Source organism: Tachyglossus aculeatus, chromosome 5 (genome assembly GCF_015852505.1).
Source record: "Tachyglossus aculeatus isolate mTacAcu1 chromosome 5, mTacAcu1.pri, whole genome shotgun sequence".
Lineage (NCBI taxonomy): Eukaryota > Metazoa > Chordata > Mammalia > Monotremata > Tachyglossidae > Tachyglossus > Tachyglossus aculeatus.
In genome coordinates this window covers 6,258,317-6,283,324 of record NC_052070.1, presented here as the reverse complement: position 1 = coordinate 6,283,324, position 25,008 = coordinate 6,258,317, and the positions used below count along the sequence as shown (strand labels likewise).

At 50.3% G+C, this 25,008-nt stretch overlaps 1 protein-coding gene and 1 non-coding gene across 2 annotated transcripts; one reads left to right on the top strand and one right to left on the bottom strand.

Moving 5' to 3' along the window:
• The first annotated feature begins 1,345 nt into the window (after window positions 1–1,345).
• On the top strand, window positions 1,346–22,110 carry PCNA (proliferating cell nuclear antigen). Its single transcript, XM_038746545.1, has 6 exons — window positions 1,346–1,656; window positions 10,607–10,704; window positions 14,564–14,631; window positions 15,844–16,038; window positions 21,246–21,369; window positions 21,632–22,110. The coding sequence occupies exons 1-6, from the start codon at window positions 1,436–1,438 to the stop codon at window positions 21,709–21,711; spliced, it is 786 nt and encodes a 261-aa protein (XP_038602473.1). The 5' UTR covers window positions 1,346–1,435; the 3' UTR covers window positions 21,712–22,110.
• On the bottom strand, window positions 7,817–7,889 carry TRNAV-UAC. Its single transcript has one exon. It is a non-coding gene; the product is annotated as a tRNA-Val (tRNA).
• Window positions 22,111–25,008: the final 2,898 nt, after the last annotated feature.

Below are 25,008 nucleotides of genomic sequence, written 5' to 3'. Positions count from 1 at the left end.
GTAAGTGCTCAATAAATATGATTGATTGAATGAATGAATATACAGGTGTATACACACACACACACACACATACCAACTGTGAATTGGACTTTCCAAGCGCTTAGTACAGTGCTCTGCACACAGTAAGTGCTCAATAAATACGATTGATTGAATGAATGAATGAATATACAGGTATATACACACACACACACACATATATATATATATATATATATATATATATATACCAACTCTGAATTGGACTTTCCAAGCGCTTAGTCCAGTGCTCTGCACACAGTAAGCGCTCAATAAATACGATCGAATGAATGTACAGGTATATATATACACACACACACATATATATATATCAACTCTGAATTGGACTTTCCAAGCGCTTAGTCCAGTGCTCTGCACACAGTAAACGCTCAATAAATGCGATTGAATGAATGAATATACAGGTATATATATACACACACATATATATACCAACTCTGAATTGGACTTTCCAAGCGCTTAGTACAGTGCTCTGCACACAGTAAGTGCTCAATAAATACGATTGAATGAATATACAGGTATATACACATATATATATTTACCAACAGCTCTGAATTGGTCTTTCCAAGCACTTAGTCCAGCACTGTGCACACAGTAAGCGCTCAATAAATGCGATTGAATGAATGAATATACAGGTATATATATACACATACTTATATATATACCAACTCTGAATTGGACTTTCCAAGCGCTTAGTACAGTGCTCTGCACACAGTAAGTGCTCAATAAATATGATTGAATGAATGAATATACTGGTATATACACATATACATATATTTACCAACAACTCTGAATTGGTCTTCCCAAGCACTTAGTCCAGTGCTCTGCACACAGTAAGCGCTCAATAAATACGATTGAATGAATGAATATACAGGTATATATATATATATATATATATATATATAAGTATATATAAGTATATATATACCAACTCTGAATTGGACTTTCCAAGCGCTCAGTACAGTGCTCTGCACACAGTAAGCGCTCAAGAAGTACGATTGGATGAATGGATGAATGAATGAATGATTATTAGGACGGGTGGGCGAGCGCCCCCTGCAGCCCAGGGCAACTAACAGGAGCACGCGCAAGTCGGCGGGCGCGCGCAGGCGCAGTGGCGGGCAGCCGGACGCGCAGGCGCGGGGAAGGGCTGCGGGCCGTGCGCAGGCGCGGTGGCGGGCGGCGGGATGCGCAGGCGCAGTAGCAGGGGGAAGGCGGGGAGGTGGCCCGGGGCGGTGCGCTCCTCTCATTGGCCGGGCGCGCGGGGGGCGTGGGCGCGCGGTGACGTCATCGACGCGAAGGCGGGCGGAAGCGGGAGTCGGCGCGCGCGAAGCGGCATTTGGCGGTCGGAGCCGCAGCGTGTGGCCGTCCCTTCGTCCGTCAGTCCGTCCTTCCCGCCGTCACCATGTTCGAGGCGCGGCTGGTGCAGGGCTCCATCCTGAAGAAGGTGCTGGAGGCCCTGAAGGACCTGATCACGGAGGCCTGCTGGGACATCAGCTCGGGCGGGGTGAACCTGCAGAGCATGGACTCCTCGCACGTCTCCCTGGTGCAGCTCACCCTGCGCTCTGAGGGCTTCGACACCTACCGCTGCGACCGCAACCTGGCCATGGGCGTCAACCTCACCAGGTGGGCCACGACGAGGGGCCCGCGAGGCACGGCCGGGGGGAAGGGACGCGCGCGCGCGCGCGGGGCGGTCGGGGGGCGGGGCTTGGGGCGACAGCCAATCGGAGGGGGCGGAGCCTGGGGCGACAGCCTATCGGAGGGATGGGGCTTGGCGGCGCGCGGGAAGGCCGGGGGGCGGGGCTTGGGACGACAGCCTATCAGACGGACGGGGCGTGGGGCGACAGCCTATCAGAGGGGCGGGGCTCGGCGGAGCGCGGGACTTGGGGCGGCAGCCTATCAGAGGGGCGGGGCATGGGGCGAGAGACTGCCAGAGGGGCGGGGCTCGGCGGCACGCCGGACGGCGGGGGGGGGGGCGGCAGCCTATCAGAGGGGACGGGGGTTGGGGCGACAGCCTATCAGAGGGATGGATCTTGGGGCGCGCGGGAAGGCCGGGTGGGCGGGACTTAGGGCGACAGCCTCAGCGGGGGCGGGGCCTGGGGCGACAGCCTATCAGAGGGGTGAAGCGAAAGTAGCGGGGGGCGGGGCTTGGGGCGGCAGCCTATCAGAGGGACGGGGCTTGGGGCACGCGGGACTTGGGCGACAGCCAATCAGAGGGGGCGGGGCTTGGGGCGACAGCCAATCAGAGGGGGCGGGGCTTGGGGCGACAGCCAATCAGAGGGGGCGGGGCGAGAGACTACTAGGGGGGCGGGGCTTGGGGCGAGAGATTACCAGGCAGGCGGGGCACGGCGGCGCGCGGGACGGCCGGGGGGGCGGGGCTTGGGGCGACAGCCTATCAGAGGGCCGGGGCTCAAAGGCGCGCGGGAGCCTATCAGAAGAGGCGGGGCTGGGCGCGCGCGCCTTCCGTCTAGGGGCGGATAAAGGGGCGGGGCCTGGGGCGACAGCCTATCCGGCGGGCGGGGTGCGAGCCTATCAGAGGGGCGCGGTCTGGAGGGGGAGTGCGCGAAGTGGCTGTTGGGGGCGGGGCCTGGAGCGGCAGCCTATCAGAGGGGCGGGGCTTGGGGCGCGCGAGACGGCGGGCGGGGGCGAGAGCCTATCAGAAAAGGCGGGGCTGGGCGCGCGCGGGACAGCGGGAGGGGGCGGGGCTTGGGGGACGAGAGCCTATCAGAGGGGGGCGTGGGGCAGGAGCCTAGCGGAGGGGCGGGGCTCGGGGAGGGCGGGATGGGTGGTGGGGGCGGGGCTTGGGGGCGAGAGCCTATCAGAGGGGCGGGATTTGTGGGGGCGGGGCCGGGGGCGCGGTTGGCCGCGCAGCGCCTCCTAGTGGGGGCGCGAGGGGCGGCGCTTGCGGGGTGGGAGAGCAGGGTGTTGAATGGATCATCATCATCATCAATCGTATTTATTGAGCGCTTACTATGTGCAGCGCTTCAATCAATCAATTAATCGTATTTATTGAGCGCTTACTATGTGCAGAGCACTGTACTAAGCGCTTGGGAAGTACAAATTGGCATCACATAGAGACAGTCCCTACCCAACAGTGGGCTCACAGTCTAAAAGGGGGAGACAGAGAACAGAACCAAACATACCAACAAAATAAAATAAGTAGGATAGAAATGTACAAGTAAAATAAATAAATAAATAAATAAGTAGAGTAATAAATATGTACAACCATATATACATATATACAGGTGCTGTGGGGAAGGGAAGGAGGTAAGACGGGGGGATGGAGAGGGGGACGAGGGGGATTGGAAAGAAGGGGCTCAGTCTGGGAAGGCCTCCTGGAGGAGGTGAGCTCTCAGCAGGGCCTTGAAGGGAGGAAGAGAGCTAGCTTGGCGGAGGGGCAGAGGGATTGGGGGCATTCCGGGCCCGGGGGAGGACGTGGGCCGGGGGTCGATGGCGGGACGGGTGAGAAGGAGGCCCGGTGAGGAGATTAGCGGCGGAGGAGCGGAGGGTGCGGGCTGGGCTGGACAAGGGGAGAAGGGAGGGGAGGTAGGAGGGGGCCAGGGGATGGACAGCCTGGAAGCCCAGGGGGAGGAGTTGCTGCCTGATGCGCAGATTGATCGGTAGCCATTGGAGGTTTTTGAGGAGGGGAGTAATCATCATCATCATCATCATCATCAATCGTATTTATTGAGCGCTTACTATGTGCAGCGCTTCAATCAATCAACAGTGGGCTCACAGTCTAAAAGGGGTGGGACTATCTAAAATGGATGGGACGGCGGGAGGGGGCGGGGCTGGAGGAGATTCATTCAATCAATCGTTTTTATGGTTTTTATTGAGCACATACTTCCTATGAGTCCAGTGATCCAAGTTTGCCCTACCTCTGACAGTTGCCTGCCGTGAGACCTTGGTCCCGTTACTTAACTTCTCTGCGCGCTTCATTTCCCTCACCTGTGAAATGGGGATTAAATAACGGTTCTCCTTTCCCCCTAAATGATGAGCCCCGCGTGGGGCGGGGACTGTGTCCGATCTGTTCATCTGAGTGGTCAAGCACAGTCCTTGGTACATAGTAAGCATTGAATAAATGCCGTCATTATCAACATGTGATGTCTTTATATCTAAGAAACAGGGATTGTAGTGGAAACGAGCTCTGAAGAGCAATCTTTTACGCTGGAGAGCTGGAGTGAAGAGGATTTGAGAGGCAGGGACTGAGCGGGGCTTAGCAATCCTTGTTTGTAAGCGCTTGATCCTCGCCTATTCATTCAATCATATTTAATGATAATATTAATGATTGTATTCAGTGCTTACTCCGTGCAAAGCCCTGTTCCAATCAATCAATCGTATTTATTGATAAATACACGCTCAATAACTACGATTGATGATGATGATGATTGAGCGCTTACTGTGTGCAGAGCACTGTACGAAGCGCTTGGGAAGTACAAGCTGGCAACATCTAGAGACGGTCCCTACCCAACAGCGGGCTCACAGTCTAAAAGGGGGAGACAGAGAACAAAACCAAGCATACTAACAAAATAAAATGAATAGATATGTACAAGTAAAATAAATAAATAAATAGAGTAATAAATCTGTACAAGCATATACAGGTGCTGTGGAGAAGGGAAGGAGGTAAGATGGGGGGATGGAGAGGGGGACGAGGGGGAGAGGAGGGAAGGGGCTGAGTGTGGGAAGGCCTCCTGGAGGAGGTGAGCTCTCAGCAGGGCCTTGAAGGGAGGAAGAGAGCGAGCTGGGCGGATGGGCAGAGGGATTGGGGGCATTCCGGGCCCGGGGGAGGACGGGGGCCGGGGGTCGATGGCGGGACAGGTGAGAATGAGGCCTAACGGGGAGGAGATTAGCGGTGGAGGGTGCGGGCTGGGTTGGAGAAGGACAGAAGGGAGGTGAGGTAGGAGGGGGCCAGGGGTTGGATGGATGGATGGACAGCCTGGAAGCCCAGGGCGAGGAGTTTCTGCCTGATGCGCAGATTGATTGGGAGCCCCTGGAGAGATTTGAGGGGTTGGGGAGGTTAAGCGCTGGGGAGGTTACAAGGTGATCAGGTTGTCCCCCAGGGGGCTCACAGTCTTCATCCCCATTTGACAGATGAGGGAACTGAGGCACGGAGAAGTGAAGTGACTTGCCCAAAGTCACACAGCTGACAAGTGGCGGAGCCGGGGTTTGAACCCATGACCTCTGACTCCCAAGCCCGGGCTCGGGAAGTCCAAGTCGGCAACATAGAGAGACGGTCCCCAACAGTGGGCTCACAGTCTAGAAGGGGGAGACAGACAACGAAACAAAACCTGTGGACAGGTGTCAAGTCATCAGAGTAAATAGAAGTAAAGCTAGATCAATCAATCAATCAATCGTATTTATTGAGCGCTTACTATGTGCAGAGCACATAGATGCACATCATTAACAAAATAAATAGAATGGTAAATATGTACATATTTGCTATTCTATTCATTTTGTTTATTTCTAGACCGTGAGCCTGCTTTTGGGTAGGGACCGTCTCTATATGTTGCCAACTTGGACTTCCCAAGGGGTTAGTCCAGTGCTCTGCACACAGTAAGCGCTCAATAAGTACGATTCAATGAATGAATGTACAAGTAAAATAAAAAGGGTAATAAATCTGTACAAACATATATACAGGTGCTGTGGGGAGGGGAAGGAGGTGGGGTGGGGAGGAGGAGAGGAAAAAGGTGGGGAAGCAGCATGGCTCAATGGAACGAGCCCGGGCTTTGGAGTCAGAGGTCATGGGTTCAAATCCCAGCTCCGCCAACTGTCAGCTGTGTGACTTTGAGCAAGTCACTTCACTTCTCTGGGCCTCAGTTCCCTCATCTGTAAAATGGGGATGAAGACCGGGAGCCCCCTGTTGGACAACCTGATGGCCTTGTAACTTCCCCAGCGCTTAGAACAGTGCTTGGCACATAGTAAGCACTTAATCAATCAATCATTTGTATTTATTGAGCGCTTACTGTGTGCAGAGTACTGTACTAAGCGCTTGGGAAGTACAAGTTGGCAACATATAGAGACAGTCCCTACCCATAAATGTCATTCATTCAATCGTATTTATTGAGCGCTTACTGTGGGCAGAGCACTGTACTAAGCGCTTGGGAAGTCCAAGTTGGCAACATGTAGAGACGGTCCCTGCCCAACAGTGGGCTCACAGTCTAGAAGGGGGAGACAACATCATCCCACAGTAAGCGCTCAATAAATACGACGGAAGGAATATATGTTTGTACGTATTTATTACTCTATTTATCTATCTTGTACATATCTATTTTGTTTATTTTACTTTGTTAGTATGTTTGGTTTTGTTCTCTGTCTCCCCCTTTTAGACTGTGAGCCGCTGTTGGGTAGGGACTGTCTCTATATGCTGCCAACTTGGACTTCCCACGCGCTTAGCACAGTGCTCTGCACACAGTAAGCGCTCAATAAATACGATTGATTGATTGATACAAGGGGGAAACAACATCATCCCACAGTAAGCGCTCAGTAAATACGACGGAAGGAATATATGTTTGTACATATTTATTACTCTACTTATTTTACTTGTACATATCTATTCTATTCATTTTATTTTGTTAGTATGTTTGGTTGTGTTCTCTGTCTCCCCCTTTTAGACTGTGAGCCCAATGTTGGGTAGGGACTGTCTCTAGATGTTGCCTACTTGTACTTTATAAGCGCTTAGTACAGTGCTGTGCACACAGTAAGCGCTCAATAAATACGACTGATTGAATGAATGAATGAATGAATGAAGGGGCGGGGCTGTGAGGAGAGGGGGCGGGGCTTGTGGGGCGCGCGCGCGCCAGTGTGGTGGAGGGAGCGGGGGTTGCTGGGAAAGTTCGTGGGGGCGCATGCGCGCTGGGAGGGGCGGGTCTTGGGGAGCGCGCGCGAGTGTGGGCGAGGGAGTTGGCGGGAAAGGCCGTGGGGGCGCATGCGCGCCTTCGGTGGGGAAGCGCGCGGGACTGTTCGCGCATGCGTGTGGGGCGGGGGGGGGGGAGCGCGCGGGGCCGTGGGGGCGCATGCGCGCGTTAAGTGGGGAAGCGAGCGGGACTGTTCGCGCATGCGTGTGGGGCGGGGGGAGCGAGCGGGGCCGTGGGGCGCATGCGCGCGGGGGGTGGGGGCCGCCTCACGTCATTTGGGCGCCAAAGTGACAATGGCGGGGCCTGAGGCCCCCACAGCGGGGCGCTCACTGTGTGCACAACACTGTGTGCACAACACTGTGTGCACAACACTGTGTGCACAACACTGTGCTCAGGAGAGGACACAGCGACCCTCCCCACCCCCCCGCCTCCACACCTCTCACTCACTCCAGCAGTAATCATTCATTCAGCCACTCATCCTCATTCATTCAGTCGTATTTATTGGGTGCTTCAGTCATTACTGAGATCCTAATAATAGTAATAATAATGGCATTTGTTAAGCGCTTACTATGTGCAAAGCACTGTTCTAAGCTCTGGGGGGATACAAGCTGATCAGGTTGTCCCACGGGGGCTCACAGTCTTCATCCCCATTTTACAGATGAGGTCACTGAGGCCCAGGGAAGTGAAGTGACTTGCCCAAAGTCACCCAGCTGACAAGTGGCGGAGCCGGGATTTGAACCCACGACCTCTGACTCCCAAGCCCTGGCTCTTTCCACTGAGCCACACTACTTCTCTAATAAGTAATTAAACCTGTTTGAATTCAACAGCTGAACGAAACGACAGATGTGTTTATTCAGGGAACCTCCCCAGAAGAGTCTGATGTTGTTTAAAGGTTGCCATGAATGATTTTTTGAAAATAAGGAATCGATTTCTGGTTCCACTGGGGCTCGAACCCAGGACCTTCTGCGTGTAAAGCAGACGTGATAACCACTACACTAGGGAACCGCTCGACATGACAGTGCTCGGCACATTCATTCATTCAATCAATCGTAGAACAGTGCTTTGCACATAGTAAGCACTTCATAAATGCCATTATTATTATTTTATTACTGATGTGCATTTGCTGTAATTCTACTTGTCCTGATGGTGTTGACACCTGAATCCATATTTTGTTTTGTTGGGTAGGGACCGTCTCTATCTGTTGCTGATCTGTACTTCTCTAGCGCTTAGTACAGTGCTCGGCACACTGTAAGCGCTCAGTAAATATGAATGAATGCGCAGAGCACTGTACTAAGTGCTTGGGAAGTACCAACCGGCAACACATGCAGATACGAGAAGCATCTCAGCCTAGTAGAAAGTCAGAAGGTCCTGGGTTCTAATCCCGGCCCCGTTACTTGTCTGCTGGGTGATCTTGGGTAAGTCACTTCCCTTCTCTGGGCCTCAGTTCCCTCGTCTGGAAAATGGGGATGGAGACTGTGAGCCCCACGTGGGGCAGGGACTGCGTCCAGCCCAACTGGCTCGTATCCGCCCGCCCCCCCCATCATCATCAATCGTATTTATTGAGCGCTTACTATGTGCAGAGCACTGTACTAAGCGCTTGGGAAGTACAAATTGGCAACATATAGAGACGGTCCCTACCCAACAGTGGGCTCACAGTCTAAAAGGGGGAGACAGAGAACAAAACCAAACATACTAGCAAAATAAAATAAATAGAATAGATAGGTACAAATAAAATAAATGAATAAATAAATAGGGCTTAGTACAGTGCTTGGCGCATAGTAAGCGCTTAAATACCATTCTTACTCCATAAGTGGGGTGGGAGAAGAGGAAAAGGGGACAGGGGGATTAGTCGGGAAAGGTCCCACATCAATCCCGCTCCCCCTTCTGTGTCGCCCGGGCACTTGGGATCTGTGACCTTTGGACATTTGATACTCGCCCCAATAATAATGATAATGGCATTTATTAAGCGCTTACTATGTGCAAGGCACTGTTCTAAGCACTGGGAAGTTTACAAGGTGATCAGGTTGTCCCACCGGGGGCTCACAGTCTTCATCCCCATTTTACAGATGAGGTCACTGAGGCACGGAGAATAGTAATGATAATGATGGCATTTATTAAGCGCTTACTATGTGCCAGGCACTGTTCTGAGCGCTGGGGAGGTTACAAGGTGATCAGGTTGTCCCACGGGGGGCTCACGGTCTTAATCCCCATTTTACAGAGGAGGTAACTGAGGCACAGAATAATAATGATAATGATGGCATTTATTAAACACTTACTATGTGCCAAGCACTGTTCTAAGCACTGGGAAGGTTACAAAGTGATCAGGTTGTCCCACGGGGGGCTCACAGTCTTAATCCCCATTTTACAGATAATAATAATGGTGGCATTTATTAAGCGCTTACTCTGTGCAAAGCACTGTTCTAAGCGCTGGGGAGGTTACAAGGTGATCAGGTTGTCCCACGGGGGGCTCACTGTCTTAATCCCCATTTTACAGAGGATAATAATTATGGCATTTATTAAGCGCTTACTATGTGCAAAGCCCTGGGGAGGTTCCAAGGTGATCAGGTCGTCCCACCGGGGGCTCACAGTCTTAATCCCCATTTTACAGATAATAATAGTGATGGCATTTGTTAAGCGCCTACTATGTGCAAAGCACTGTTCTAAGTGCTGGATAGGTTACAAGGTGATCAGGTTGTCCCACGGGGGGCTCACAGTCTTCATCCCCATTTTACAGATAATACTAATGATGGCATTGATTAAGCGCTTACTCTGTGCAAAGCACTGTTCTAAGCGCTGGGGAGGTTACAAGGTGATCAGGTTGTCCCACGGAGGGCTCACAGTCTTTATCCCCATTTTACAGACGAGGTTACTGAGGCCCAGAGAAGTGAAGCGACTTGCCCAAAGCCACCCAGCTGACAATTAGCGGAGCCGGGATTTGAACCCATGACCTCTGACTCCAAAGCCCGGGCTCTTTCCACTGAGCCACGAGGCCACAGGCCACAAACACTTCTCTTCTAGACTCTAGTCTCGAGCCTAGTCTAGACACTAGTCTCTTCTAGACTGTCATCATCATCAATCGTATTTATCGAGCGCTTACTGTGTGCAGAGCACTGCACTAAGCGCTTGGGAAGTCCAAATTGGCAACAGATAGAGACGGTCCCTACCCAACAGCGGGCTCACCATCTAGGATTTATTAATTTATCTTCTAGACTGTGAGCCCACCGTTGGGTAGGGACCGTCTCTAAATGTTGCCAAATCATCATCCTCAATCGTATTTATTGAGCGCTTCCTGTGTGCAGAGCCCTGGACTAAGCGCTTGGGAAGTCCAAGTCGGCAACATCTAGAGACGGTCCCGACCCAACAGCGGGCTCACGGTCTAAAAGGGGGAGACAGACAACAAATCCAAGCGCTTAGTCCAGTGCTCTGCACACAGTCGGCGCTCAATAAATACGATCGAATGAATAAATCCCACCGACTGCTAAGCGCTCGCAGGGGAGACGGTTGCCACGTTTCCCGCCCACAAGGAGCTCACAGACCAGAAGGCCGTGGCTATAAAGATAACGATATTTCAGCGCTTACCGTGCGCCTGGCACTGTACTGAGTGACCTGCGGCTATAAGGATAACGGTATCTCAGCGCTTTCGGTGGGCCTGGCACTGTACTGAGCGCCGGGCCGACGCGGTCGGCCGGTTCCCAACCCGGTCGCCTCCTCCTCTCTCCCAGCATGTCCAAAATCCTCAAGTGCGCCGGCAACGAGGACATCATCACCCTCCGGGCCGAAGACAACGCCGACACGTTGGCGCTCGTGTTCGAGGCACCCAGTAAGTCGGACCGCTTCCCGCCGTGCTTTATTGATCGCTTTGGCGGCCGAGCGCTGCGTACGGGCCCCCTCCCCTCGTTCTCGCCTGTCCCGCCATCGACCCCCGGCCCACCCTCTGGAATGCCCTCCCTCTGCCCACCTGCCAAGCTAGCTCTCTTCCTCCCTTCAAGGCCCTTCTGAGAGCTCACCTCCTCCAGGAGGCCTTCCCACACTCAGCCCCTTCCTTCCTCTCCCCCTCGTCCCCCTCTCCATCCCCCCATCTTACCTCCTTCCCTTCCCCACAGCACCTGTATATATGTATATATGGTTGTACATATTTATTACTCTATTTATTACTTTATTTATACATATCTATCCTATTTATTTTATTTTGTTGCTATGTTTGGTTCTGTTCTCTGCCTCCCCCTTTTAGACTGTGAGCCCACTGTTGGGTAGGGACTGTCTCTATGTGATGCCAGTTTGTACTTCCCAAGCGCTTAGTCCAGTGCTCTGCACATAGGAAGCGCTCAATAAATACGATTGATTGATTGATTGATAGTACAGTGCTCTGCACATAGTAAGCACTCAATAAATACGATGGATTGATTGATTGATTCTGTCCTCCTCCATCGCATCCCGCACCCTCCGCTCCTCGGCCGCCGCTCACCTCCTCCCCGCCCGTCCCGCCGTCGGCCCTCGTCCTCGAATCCCCCACGCCGTCTCTCTCCCTCCCCTTCAAAACCTTACCGAATCAATCAATCGTATTTATTGAGCGCTTACTGTGTGCAGAGCACTGTATTAAGCGCTTAGGAAGTCCAAGTTGGCAACATCTAGAGACGGGCCCTACCCAACAGCGGGCTCACAGTCTAAAAGGGGGAGACAGAGAACAAAACCAAACATACTGACAAAATAAAATGAATAGGTGTGTACGAGTAAAATAGAGTAATTAATATGCACACACATATATTCCTTCCGTCGTATTTACTGAGCGCTTACTGTGGGATGATGTGGTTTCCCCCTTCTATCAATCAATCAATCATATTTATTGAGCGCTTACTGTGTGCAGAGCACTGTACTAAGCGCCTGGGAAGTACGAGTAGGCAACATACAGAGGCGGCCCCTACCCAACAGTGGGCTCACAGTCCAAGAGGGGACAGACACGCCCGCCTCCTCCAGGAGGCCTTCCCAAAGCCCCGCTTTTCCTCTCCTCCCTCTCCCTTCGCCATCGCCCTGCTTCTCCCCCTTTTCTTCATCTCCTCCTCCCAGCCCCACGCTGCTCATGTCCACACCTCTCACGTATTTGTATCGATAATAATGATGGCATTCGTTGATGGCATTCATTAAGCGCTTACTATGTGCCAAGCACTGTTCTAAGCACTGGGGAGGGTACAAGGTGATCACGTTGTCCCCCGGGGGGCTCACAGTCAATCAGTCAATCATCAGTCAATCGTATTTATTGAGCGTTTACTGTGTGCAGAGCACTGGACTAAGCGCTTGGGAAGTACAAGGTGGGGATGAAGTACAGTCTTCATCCCCATTGGACAGATGAGGGAACTGAGGCCCAGAGAAGTGAAGTGAGCCCACTGTTGGGTAGGGACCGTCTCTCTATGTTGCCAACTTGGACTTCCCAAGCGCTTAGTCCAGTGCTCTGCACACGGTAAGCGCTCGATAAATACGATTGAATGAATGAATATGAGGAGGGAGGACTGTGAGCCCGTTGTTGGGTAGGGACCGTCTCTATATGTTGCCAACTTGGACTTCCCAAGCGCCTAGTCCAGTGCTCTGCACACAGTAAGCGCTCAATAAATACGACTGAATGAATGAATATGAGGAGGGAAGACTGTGAGCCCGTTGTTGGGTAGGGACCGTCTCTAGATGTGGCCAACTTGGACTTCCCAAGCGCTTAGTACAGTGCTCTGCACACAGTAAGCGCTCAATAAATACGATTGAATGAATGAATATGAGGAGGGCGGACTGTGAGCCCGTTGCTGGGTAGGGACCGTCTCTGTATGTTGCCAACTTGGACTTCCCAAGCGCTTAGTCTAGTGCTCTGCACACAGTAAGCGCTCGATAAATACGATTGAATGAATGAATATGAGGAGGGAGGACTGCGAGTCCGTTGTTGGGTAGGGACCGTCTCTCTATGTTGCCAACTTGGACTTCCCAAGCGCTTAGTACAGTGCTCTGCACACAGTAAGCGCTCAATAAATACAATTGAATGAATGAAGTGACTTGCCCAAGGTCACACAGCAGACATGTGGGGAGTGGGATTTGAACCCATGACCTCTGACTCCAAAGCCCCTGTTCTTTGCACTGAGCCACGCTGCTTCCGATATTGATTATCTCCCTCCCCCACCACCCTCCTCTAAACTAGAAGCCCGTTGCGGGCAAGGAATGCGTCTGTTGTTGTATTGCTCTCTCATTCATTCATTCAATCGTACTCATTGAGCGCTTACTGTGTGCAGAGCACTGGACTAAGCGCTTGGGAAGTACAAATTCATTCATTCAATCGTATTTATTGAGCGCTTACTGTGTGCAGAGCACTGGACTAAGCGCTTGGGAAGGACAAGTCGGCAACATCTAGAGACGGTTCCTACCCAACAACGGACTCTGTCCTAAGCACTCGGGGGAGGATCATCATCATCATCATCAATCGTATTTATTGAGCGCTTACTATGTGCAGGGCACTGTACTAAGCGCTTGGGAAGTACAAACTGGCAACATCTAGAGACAGTCCCTACCCAACAGTGGGCTCACAGTCTAAAAGGGGGAGACAGAGAACAAAACCAAACATACTCACAAAATAAAATAAATAGAATAGATATATACATGTAAAATAAATAAGTGAATAGAGTAATAAATCTGTACAAACATATATACATACATACAGGTGCTGTGGGGAAGGGAAGGAGGTAAGATGGCGGGGATGGAGAGGGGGACGAGGGGGAGAGGAAGGAAGGGGCTCAGTAGAGTATCATTAGACCCTACCAAAAATCACGTCAATCATCATCATCATCAATCGTATTTATTGAGCGCTTACTATGTGCAGAGCACTGTGCTAAGCGCTTGGGAAGTACAAGTTGGCACCACACAGAGGATGAGGGGAAGTGCTCAATAAATACGATTGAATGAATGAATGAACAGTGAACGGACCTATTCCCTGCCCGCCCCGAGCTTCCCGGCGAGAGGGGAAATCTTGGCGCAGCCCAAACTGAGGATGGACCCTCTGTCCGTGACACCCCGTTTGTCCCGTCCCCCCCTTCTAATCAATCAATCAATCGTATTTATTGAGCGCTTACTGTGTGCAGAGCACTGGACTAAGCGCTTGGGAAGTCCAAGTTGGCAACGTATAGAGACGGTCCCTACCCAACAGCGGGCTCACAGTCTTAAAGGGGGAGACAGAGAACCAAACCAAACATACTCACAAAATAAAATAAATAGAATAGATATAAAATAATAATAATATAATATATTGGCATTTGTTAAGCGCTTACTATGTGCAAAGCACTGTTCTAAGCGCCGGGGAGGATACGAGGTGATCAGGTTGTCCCACGTGGGGCTCACAGCCTTCATCCCCATTTAACAGGTAACTGAGGCCCAGAGAAGTCAAGTGACTGGCCCAAAGTCACACAGCTGACGATTGGAGGAGCCGGGATTTGAACCCATGACCTCTGACTCCCAAGCCCGGGCTCTTTCCACTGAGCCACCCTGCTTCTCTATGTACAAGTAGAACAGATAGGAGCCCGCTGTTGGGTCGGGACCGTCTCTAGGTGTTGCCAACTTGGACTTCCCGAGCGCTTAGTACAGTGCTCTGCCCACAGTAAGCGCTCAGTAAATACGGTTGAATGTCTGAGTGAACGGATTTGTCGTCCTTCCCGCAGATCAGGAGAAGGTTTCGGACTATGAGATGAAGCTCATGGATTTGGATGTGGAACAGCTTGGAATTCCAGTGAGTATCGGGGTTCCCGGGGGGGGCGGCGCCTTCATTCATTTCTTCAGTCGTTATTTATCGAGCCCCGGGTGTATCGGCGGTTAGTACATTGTCAGGGAAGCGTCTTTCCCATTCCTGGGAATCCCGGCTCCGCCAACTGTCAGCTGGGTGACTTGGGGCAAGCCACTTCCCTTCTCTGGGCCTCAGTTCCCTCATCTGGAAAATGGGGATGAAGACTGTGAGCCCCACATGGGACAACCTGATCACCTTGTAACCTCTCCAGCGCTTAGAACAGTGCTTTGCACATAGTAAGCGCTTAACAAATGCCATCATTATTATTATCACTGTCATCTGTGTGACCTTGGGCGCAAGTCATCTTCTCTAAGCCTCAGTGACCTCATCTGTAAAATGGGGATGAAGACTGTGAGCCCCCCTTGGGACAACCCGATCACCTTGTATCCCCCCATTGCTTAGAACAGTGCTTTGTACATCGTAAGCACTTAACAAATGCCGTTATCATTATTATTAGTGGTAAGCGCTTAACAGATACCACCATTATTATAATTAACCCCCCCCCAACGCTTAGCACAGTGCTTGGCACGTAGTAAGCGCTCAGCAAATGCCATCATCATCTTTATCTTAACCCCCGTTTCTACGTCAGCGCTGCTGCAGTAAGCGGCCCGTCCCTACCGAGCGTCCGCGTGGCGGGCGGGGAATGCGCGGCGGCTCCGTGGAAAGAGCCCGGGCTTTGCAGCCGAAGGTCGTGGGTTCAAATCCCGCCCCCGCCACTTGTCAGCTGTGTGCCTTCGGGCAAGCCGCTTCACTTCTCTGGGCCTCAGTTCCCTCCTCTGTAAAAATGGGGATTAAGACTGCGAGCCCCCGCCGTGGGACAACCTGATCACCTTGTTTCCAGCGCTTAGAACGGTGCTTGGCACATGGGAAGCGCTTAATAAATGCCGTCATTATTATTATTATTATTCATTCATTCATTCAGTCGTATTTATTGAGCGCCTCCCGTGCGCAGAGCACCGGACTGAGCGCTTGGGAAGTCCAGTTCGGCAACAGATAGAGACGGTCCCTACCCGACGGCGGGCCCACGGTCGAGAAGGGGGGGGACGGAGGACCCAACGAAGCCGCTCGCCGCAGCGCTGCGCACAGGGTAAGCGCCCGGCGCAGGCGGCCGAGAGAGCGATGGGTCAGCTCCCCGCCCGCCCGTCTCCCCCGTCCCAGGAGCAGGAGTACAGCTGCGTGGTGAAGATGCCCTCGGGCGAGTTCGCCCGCATCTGCCGCGACCTGAGCCACATCGGCGACGCCGTGGTCATCTCCTGCGCCAAGGACGGGGTGAAGTTCTCCGCCAACGGAGAGCTGGGCAACGGCAACGTCAAGCTGTCCCAGACCGGCAGCGTGGACAAGGAGGAAGAGGCCGTAAGCGCTCGCCGGCGGCTCGGCCCGGCCCGGCTCCGCTCCCACCGCCTCCGGGAGGCCTTCCCGCACTGAGCCCCCTCCTGCCTCTCCCCCTCTTCCCCTCCCCACAGCACCTGTGTATACATATATGTATATATATATATATATGTATGTGTGTGTGTGCTCCAGGAGGCCTTCCCACACTGAGCCCCATCCTTCCTCTCCCCCTCTTCCCCTCCCCACAGCACCTGTGTATACATATATGTATATATATATATATGTATGTGTGTGTGTGCTCCAGGAGGCCTTCCCACACTGAGCCCCATCCTTCCTCTCCCCCTCTTCCCCTCCCCACAGCACCTGTATATATATGTATATATATACACACACGCGCGCACACACACACACACACGTATGTATATGTGTATATTTGTATATGTCTGTGTGTGTGTGTGTGTGTATGTGCCCCAGGAGGCCTTCCCACGCTGAGCCTCCTCCTTCCTCTCCCCCTCTTCCCCTCCCCACAGCACCTGTATATATACATACACACACACACACACACACACGCACACACACACACACGTATGTATATGTGTACATTTGTATATATATGTGTGTGTGTGTGTGTGTGTGTGTGCGTGCCCCAGGAGGCCTTCCCACACTGAGCCCCCTCCTGCCTCTCCCCCTCTTCCCCACCCCACAGCACCTGTGTGTGTGTGTATATATATAATATGTGTATATGTGTATATGTGTGTGTGTATATGCTCCAGGAGGCCTTCCCACACTGAGCCCCCTCCTTCCTCTCCCCCTCTTCCCCTCCCCACAGCACCTGTCTGTGTGTATATATATATATATACACACACACACACACACACACGCACACACACACACATATGTATATGTGTATATTTGTATATATATGTGTGTGTGTGTGTGTGTGTGTGTGTGCGCGCGCCCCAGGAGGCCTTCCCACACTGAGCCCCCTCCTGCCTCTCCCCCTCTTCCCCTCCCCACAGCACCTGTATATACATATATGTATATATATGTATATATGTGTGTGTGTGTGTGTGTGTGTGTGTGTCTGTGTGTGTGTGTCCCAGGAGGCCTTCCCGCACTGAGCCCCTTCCTACCTCTCCCCCTCTTCCCCTCCCCACAGCACCTGTGTGTGTGTGTGTGTGTGCACGCGCATTTATATATACGTTTATGTATATATGTGTGCGTGTTTATATACACATATATACGTGTATGCATATATGTATGCATATATGTATGTGTGTGTGTGTGTGTGTGTGTGTGTGTGTGCGCGCTCCAGGAGGCCTTCCCGCACTGAGCCCCCTCCTACCTCTCCCCCTCTTCCCCTCCCCACAGCACCTGTGTGTGTGTGTGTGTATATTTTTATATATATGTGTGTGTGTGTGTATTTATATATGTATATATGTGTGTGTATATGTATATATTTACATATATACGTGTGTGTGTGTGTGTGTGTGCGTGCGTGCGTGCTCCAGGAGGCCTTCCCACACTGAGCCCCCTCCTTCCTCTCCCCCTCTTCCCCTCCCCACAGCACCTGTATATACATATATGTATATATATGCCTGTATATATAAGTGTGTGTGTATATATATGTATGTATATGTATATATTTATGGGTGTGTATGTGTATATATTTATATATATATGTATATGTGTGTATGTGTATATGCTCCAGGAGGCCTTCCCACACTGAGCCCCCTCCTTCCTCTCCCCCTCTTCCCCTCCCCACAGCACCTGTGTGTGTGTGTGTGTGTGTATTTACATATACGTTTATGTATATATGTGTGTGTATTTATATACACATATATACGTGTATGCATATATTTATATGTGTGTATGTGCGTGCATCATAGATATATATTATATTGTATATGTATTATATGCATTATATAAAGTATATGTATATGTAGCCCCGATAATAATAATAATGGCCTTTATTAAGCGCTTACTATGTGCAAAGCACTGTGCTTTGCACACAGTAATATATGTATGTATAGATGTGTGTGTATGTGTATATGCATTTATGTACATACGTTTATGTATATGTGTGTGTGTATTTTTATACACATATATATGTGTATGTATATATTTATATATGTGTTTGTGTGTACATACATCATAGATATATATTATATTGTATATGTATTATAAACATTATATAAAGCATAATATATATGTAGCCCCAATAATAATAATAATAATAATAATGGCATTTATTAAGCGCTTACTATGTGCAAAGCACTGTGCTAAGCGCTGGGGAGGTTACAAGGTGATCAGGTTGTCCCACGGCGGGGCTCCCAGTCTTCATCCCCCTTTTACAATGTGCAAAGCACTGTACCGCCGGCCTCAGCTCCGCAACATCGCCAAGATCCGCCCATTTCCCCTCCATCCAAACCGCTACCCTGCTCATTCAATCAATCAATCGTATTTATTGAGCGCTTACTGTGTGCAGAGCACTGGGCTAAGCGCATGGGAAGTCCAAGTTGGCAACGTATAGAGACGGTCCCTACCCAACAGCGGGCTCACAGGCGAGAAGGGGGAGGCAGAGAACAAAACCAAACATATCAACAGAATAAAATAAATAGAATAGATATGTACAAATCGAATAGAGTAATACGCTTGCAGTAAGCACTCAATAAATACGAGTGAATCAATCAATCAATCAGTCGTATTTGTTGAGCGCTTACTGTGTGCAGAGCACTGGACTAAGCGCATGGGAAGTCCAAGTTGGCAACATCTAGAGACGGTCCCTACCCAACGGCGGGCTCACCGTCTAGAAGGGGGAGGCAGAGAACAAAACAAAACGTCATAACAAAATAAATAGAATAGATATGTACAAATAGAATAAATAGAGTAATCAATCAATCAATCAATCGTATTTATTGAGCGCTTCCTGTGTGCAGAGCACTGGACTAAGCGCTTGGGAAGTCCAAGTTGGCAACATCGAGAGACGGTCCCTCCCCAACAGCGGGCTCACGGGCTAGAAGCCCTCGCCACTGAGCCACGTCGCTTCTCGATATCTGCTCTGTGACCTTGGACAAGTCACTCACCTTCTCTGGGCCTCGGCCTCCTCGTCTCTAAAATGAGGGGGAAGACAAGTAAAATAAGGAGTAAAATGAGGAGGAAGGCCCTCCTCCAGGAGGCCTTCCCAGACTGAGCCCCTTCCTTCCTCTCCCCCTCATCCCCCTCTCCATCCCCCCATCTTACCTCCTTCCCTTCCCCACAGCTCCTGTATATACGTATATATGTTTGTACAGATTTATTACTGTATTTATTTTGCTTGTACCTATCTATTCTATTTATTTTATTTTGTTAGTCTGTTTGGTTTTGTTCTCTGTCTCCCCCTTTTAGACTGTGAGCCCGCTGTTGGGTAGGGACCGTCTCTAGATGTTGCCAATTTGTACTTCCCAAGCGCTTAGTACAGTGCTCTGCACACAGTAAGCGCTCAATAAATACGATTTGATTGATTGACTGTGAGCCCCACGCGGGGCGGGGACTGCGTCCGCTCCGATTAGCTCGTATGGAGAAGAAGCGTGGCTCAGTGGCTTGGGCGTCAGGGGTCGTGGGTTCCAATCCCGACCCCGCCACTCGTCAGCTGCGTGACCTTGGGCGAGTCGCTTCACTTCTCTGGGCCTCAGTTCCCTCACCTGGAGAATGGGGGTGAAGACTGTGAGCCCCATGGGGGACAACCTGATCGCCTTTTATCTAGTGTTTCGCATGTAGTAAGTGCTTAACAAATGCCGTCATTATTATTGTTATTATTATCCACCCCAGCGCTTTGAACATTGTTCGGCACATAGTAAGAGCTTAACACATACCCCTATTACTATTATTATTATTGTTATTATTATCATCATTATTATTATAGTAAGTGCTTAACAAATGCTATGATTATTATTATCCACCCCGGCGCTTTGAACATTGTTCGGCACATAGTGAGAGCTTAACGCATGCCCCTATTACTATTATCATTATTATTATCGTAAGTGCTTAACAAATGCCATCATTATTATTATTATCCACCCCAGCACTTTGAACATTGATCAGCACATAGTAAGAGCTTAACGCATACCCCTATTACTATTATTATTATCATTATCATTATAGTAAGTGCTTAACAAATGCCATCATCATTATTATTATTATCCACCCCGGTGCTTTGAACATTGTTCGGCACATAGTAAAAGCTTAACGCATACCCCTATTACTATTATTATCATTATTATTATCATTATTATTGTAGTAAGTTCTTAACAAATGCCATCATCATTATTATTATTATCCACCCCCGCGCTTTGAACATTGTTCGGCACATAGTAAGAGCTTAACGCATACCCCTATTACTATTATTATCATTATTATTATAGTAAGTGCTTAACAAATGCCATCATCATTATTATTATTATCCACCCGAGCACTTTGAACATTGTTCGGCACATAGTAAGAGCTTAACGCATACCCCTATTACTATTATTATTATTATCATTATTATTATAGTAAGTGCTTAACAAATGCCATCATCATTATTATTATTATCCACCCCAGTGCTTTGGGCATTGTTCGGCACATAGTAAGAGCTTAACGTATGCTCCAATTACTATTATTATTATCGTAAGTGCTTAACAAATACCATCATTATTATTATTATTACTATCCACCCCCACGCCATTATTATCATTATTATCCACCCCATCGCTTTGAGCATTGTTCGGCACATAGTAAGAGCTTAACACATACCCCTATACCTATTATCAGTATTATTATCGTAAGTGCTTAACAAATGCCATCATCATTATTATTATTATCCACCCCAGCACTTTGAACATTGATCAGCACATAGTAAGAGCTTAACGCATACCCCTATTACTATTATCATTATTATCATTATTATTATAGTAAGTGCTTAACAAGTGCCATCATCATTATTATTATTATCCACCCCAGCACTTTGCACATTGTTCGGCACATAGTAAGAGCTTAACGCATACCCCTATTACTCTTATTATTTATCATTATTATTATCGTAAGTGCTTAACAAGTGCCATCATCATTATTATTATTATCCACCCCAGCACTTTGCACATTGTTCGGCACATAGTAAGAGCTTAACGCATACCCCAATTACTATTATTATTATTATTCTAACTATTATTATTATTATTATCCCGCCTGATGGGCGTCTTGTGCTCCGTCAGGTCACGATCGAGATGAACGAGCCCGTCCAGCTGACCTTCGCCCTGCGCTATTTGAACTTCTTCACCAAAGCCACCCCGCTGTCCCCGACGGTGACGCTCAGCATGTCGGCCGACGTCCCGCTCGGTAAGAGCCCCCGGCCCCCTCCTCGGCTCATGTTTCTACGAATTTATTACTCAGTTTATTTGTACATATCCTATTTATTTTATTGTGTGAATATGTTCCGTTTCGTCGTCCGTCTCCCCCTTCTCGACCGTGAGCCCGCTGTCGGGTAGGGACCGTCTCCGGATGTTGCCGACTTGGACTTCCCAAGCGCTTAGTCCAGTGCTCTGCGCACCGTAAGCGCTCACTAAATACGACTGATTGATTGATCCCCTCTCCCTTTCAGTGGTGGAGTACAAGATCGCGGATATGGGCCACTTGAAATACTACCTGGCTCCCAAGATCGAGGACGAGGAAGGGTCTTAGACGCCTCTCGGTCACGGAGGAGACGGAGGGAAGCGACGACTGCCCTGGAGACGGCCTCCGCGGACTTCCCATCCGGACGGCGGCGAACCTGTAGATACCGTTTTCCTGTAAATACGACGACTTGGCCTGCGTTTATTTCTATTTTTCCTTCCTCCAGCCCCGCCGCTTGATAGAGAAATGTCCGGAGTCGCTTCTGCGGTCGTCTCTCTCCACCGGGCCTGTGTTTAGGGACGCTCTTTTAGATGCTGTTTTTTAGACCATTTTATCGTTCGTAAGAGAAGAGGGCTGCGCTGTGGATGCGAAGAAGAAAACCGGGGGACGTTGGGGGCCGAGGCCCGCGGAGAGGAGCTGATATAAGTGCGGTGTGAAAATAGCAATAAAGATACTTCAGACACGGAGGAAAAAGCCTCCTCGCTGGGAAGGGAGAAAGCCACGAAAGCGTCCAGGAGCCGGGAGCGCGTCTGCGGCGGAGAATCTGTGCTTAACAAGTGCCATCATCATTATTATTATTATCCACCCCAGTGATTTGAACGTTGTTCGGCACATAGTAAAAGCTTAACGCATACCCCTATTATCATCATCACCATCAATCGTATTTATTGAGCGCTTACTGTGTGCAGGGCACTGTACTAAGCGCTTGGGAAGTACAAATTGGCAACATAGAGAGACAGTCCCTACCCAACAGTGGGCTCACAGTCTAAACACATAGAGACGGTCCCTACCCAACAACAGGCTCACAGTCTAAAAAGAACAAACATACTAACAAGATAAAATAAATAGGATAGATCTGTACAAGTAAAATAAATAAATAAAAGCAAGGAGGTGGGGGGAGGAGGGAGGGAGGGACAGGGAAGTACCCGAGTGACAGACCCACCGATGGAGTATGGAGTCCGATCGTACCAGGTCTTTAATAATCACCGGGGTTATTGTTAAGCGCTCGCTCTGGGCCAAGCGCTCAACTAAGTGCTGGGATAGATGTGAGATAATCAGGGTGGACACCATCTCTGTCCCACATGGGGAGGAGGGAGAACAGGTATCTCATCCCCGTTTTTATTTTTTTAATAGAACGGGAAGCCGAGGCCCAGAAGTCCGATGTCTTGCCCTAAAGTCACCCGGCGGGAAGAGCCGGGATCAGAAGCCTGATCTTCCGAGTCCCAGGCCCGTGCTCTTTCCGCTGGGACCGGGGGCAATCAATCAATCAATCGTATTTATTGAGCACTTACTGTGTGCAGAGCACTGGACTATTACTATTATTATCATTATTATTGTAGTAAGTTCTTAACAAATGCCATCATCATCATTATTATTATTATCCACCCCAGCGCTTTGAACATTGTTCGGCACATAGTAAGAGCTTAACGCATACTCCGCGTCTGCGGCGGAGCGCGTCTGGCCGTGTCTGTGTACGCCACATTGCACAAGTATTAAAAATGATGATGATGGTGGTATTGAGCGCTTATTATGTGTCACGCACTGTAGTAAGCGCTGGGGTGAATAAGAGCAGACGGGGCTGGACACGGTCCCTGTCCCACGTAGGACTCACAGTGTCAATCCCCATGAGAAGCAGCTCAGTGGAAAGAGCCCGGGCTTTGGAGTCGGAGGTCACGGGTTCAAATCCCGGCTCCGCCAACTGTCAGCTGTGGGACTTGGGGCAAGTCGCTTCACTTCTCTGGGCCTCAGTGACCTCATCTGGAAAATGGGATGAAGACTGCGAGCCCCCTGTCGGACAACCTGATCACCTTGTAACCTCCCCAGCGCTTAGATCAGTGCTTTGCACATAGTCAGCGCTTAATAAATGCCATCATTATTATGTGACAGACAATGCGATGACTCTCCCCCAACTTCAAAGCCTTACTGAAGGCCCATCTCTTCCCAGAAGCCTTCCCTGACTGAGCCCCACTTTTCCTCCTCTCCCACTCCCTTCTGCCTCATCCTGACTCGCTCCCTTAATAATAATAATAATGGCATTTATTAAGCGCTTACTATGTGCCAAGCACTGTTCTAAGCGCTGGGGGAAATACAAGGTGATGAGGTTGTCCCACAGGGGGCTCACAGTCTTCATCCCCATTTTACAGGTGAGGGAACTGAGGCCCAGAGAAGTGAAGTGACTTGCCCAAAGTCACACAGCTGACAAGTGGCGGAGCGGGGATTTGAACCCATGACCTCTGACTCCAAAGCCCAGGATCTTTCCACTGAGCCACGCTGCTTCTCTTCCCTTCCTTCATCCCCCCTCCCAGCCCCACATCACTGACGTCCACCTCTCTCGTTTATTTCTATTCATGTCTGTCTCCCCCTCTAGACTGTCAGCTCCCTGTGGGCAAGAACTATGTCCATTTATTATTCTATTGTCCTCTCCCAGGTGCTTAGTACAGTGCTTCGCACACAGTAAGCGCTCAATACCATTGATTAATTGATGTGCCATTGCTAACAGAAGCCTGCTTCTCCTCCTGTTCCATTTCCTCCTCCTCCTCTGCTCCCCCTCCTGCTCTCTTCTTCCTCCTCCACTTCCTCTTCTTCCTCCTGCTCCTCCATCTCCTTCTCTTCCTCCTCCTCCTCCTCTTATTCCTCCTCCACTTCCTCTTCTTCCTCCTGCTCCTCCATCTCCTCCTCTTCCTCCTCCTCCTCCTCTTATTCCTCCTCCACTTCCTCTTCTTCCTCCTGCTCCTCCATCTCCTCCTCTTCCTCCTGCTTCACCTCCTCCTCATCCTCCTCTTCATCCACCTTCCTCTCCTCCACCTCCAACCTTCCTGATCCTCTTCCTCCTCCTTCAGCTCCTCCTCCTTCTGCTCCTCCTCCTCCTCATCTTCCTCTTCCTCCTCATCTTCCTCCTCCTCATCTTCCTCTTCCTCATCTTCCTCCTCCTCCTCCTCGTCATCTTCCTCCTCCACCTTCTCTTCCCCCTCCTGCTCTTCAACCTCCTTTCCTTCCTCCTCCACCTCCATCTTCCTTCTCCTTTTCCTCCTCCTGCTCCTCCTTTCTCCTCCACCTTCCCCTCCTCCTCCTCCTCCTCCTCCTCCTCCTCCTCCCCCTCTTCCTCCACCTTCCTTCTCCCTTTCCTCCTCCTCCTTCTGCTCCTCCTCTTTCTCCTCGTCCTCCTTCCCCTCTTCCGCCCTTATTATCATTGTTATTGTCAGCTGTGTGACCGTGGGCAAGTCACTTATCAATCAATCAATCGTATTTATTGAGCACTTACTATGTGCAGAGCACTGTACTAAGCGCTTGGGAAGTACAAATTGGCATCACATAGAGACAGTCCCTACCCAACAGTGGGCTCACAGTCTAAAAGACTTATCTTTT

Excerpts from the sequence above, each read along its gene's own strand:
- PCNA (XM_038746545.1), top strand. The coding sequence starts at position 1,436 with ATGTTCGAGGCGCGGCTGGTGCAGGGCTCCATCCTGAAGAAGGTGCTG. Across the intron at positions 10,705-14,563 it reads GCTCGTGTTCGAGGCACCCA|ATCAGGAGAAGGTTTCGGAC; the intron begins GTAAGTCGGACC and ends TCCTTCCCGCAG. Across the intron at positions 14,632-15,843 it reads TGGAACAGCTTGGAATTCCA|GAGCAGGAGTACAGCTGCGT; the intron begins GTGAGTATCGGG and ends CCCCCGTCCCAG.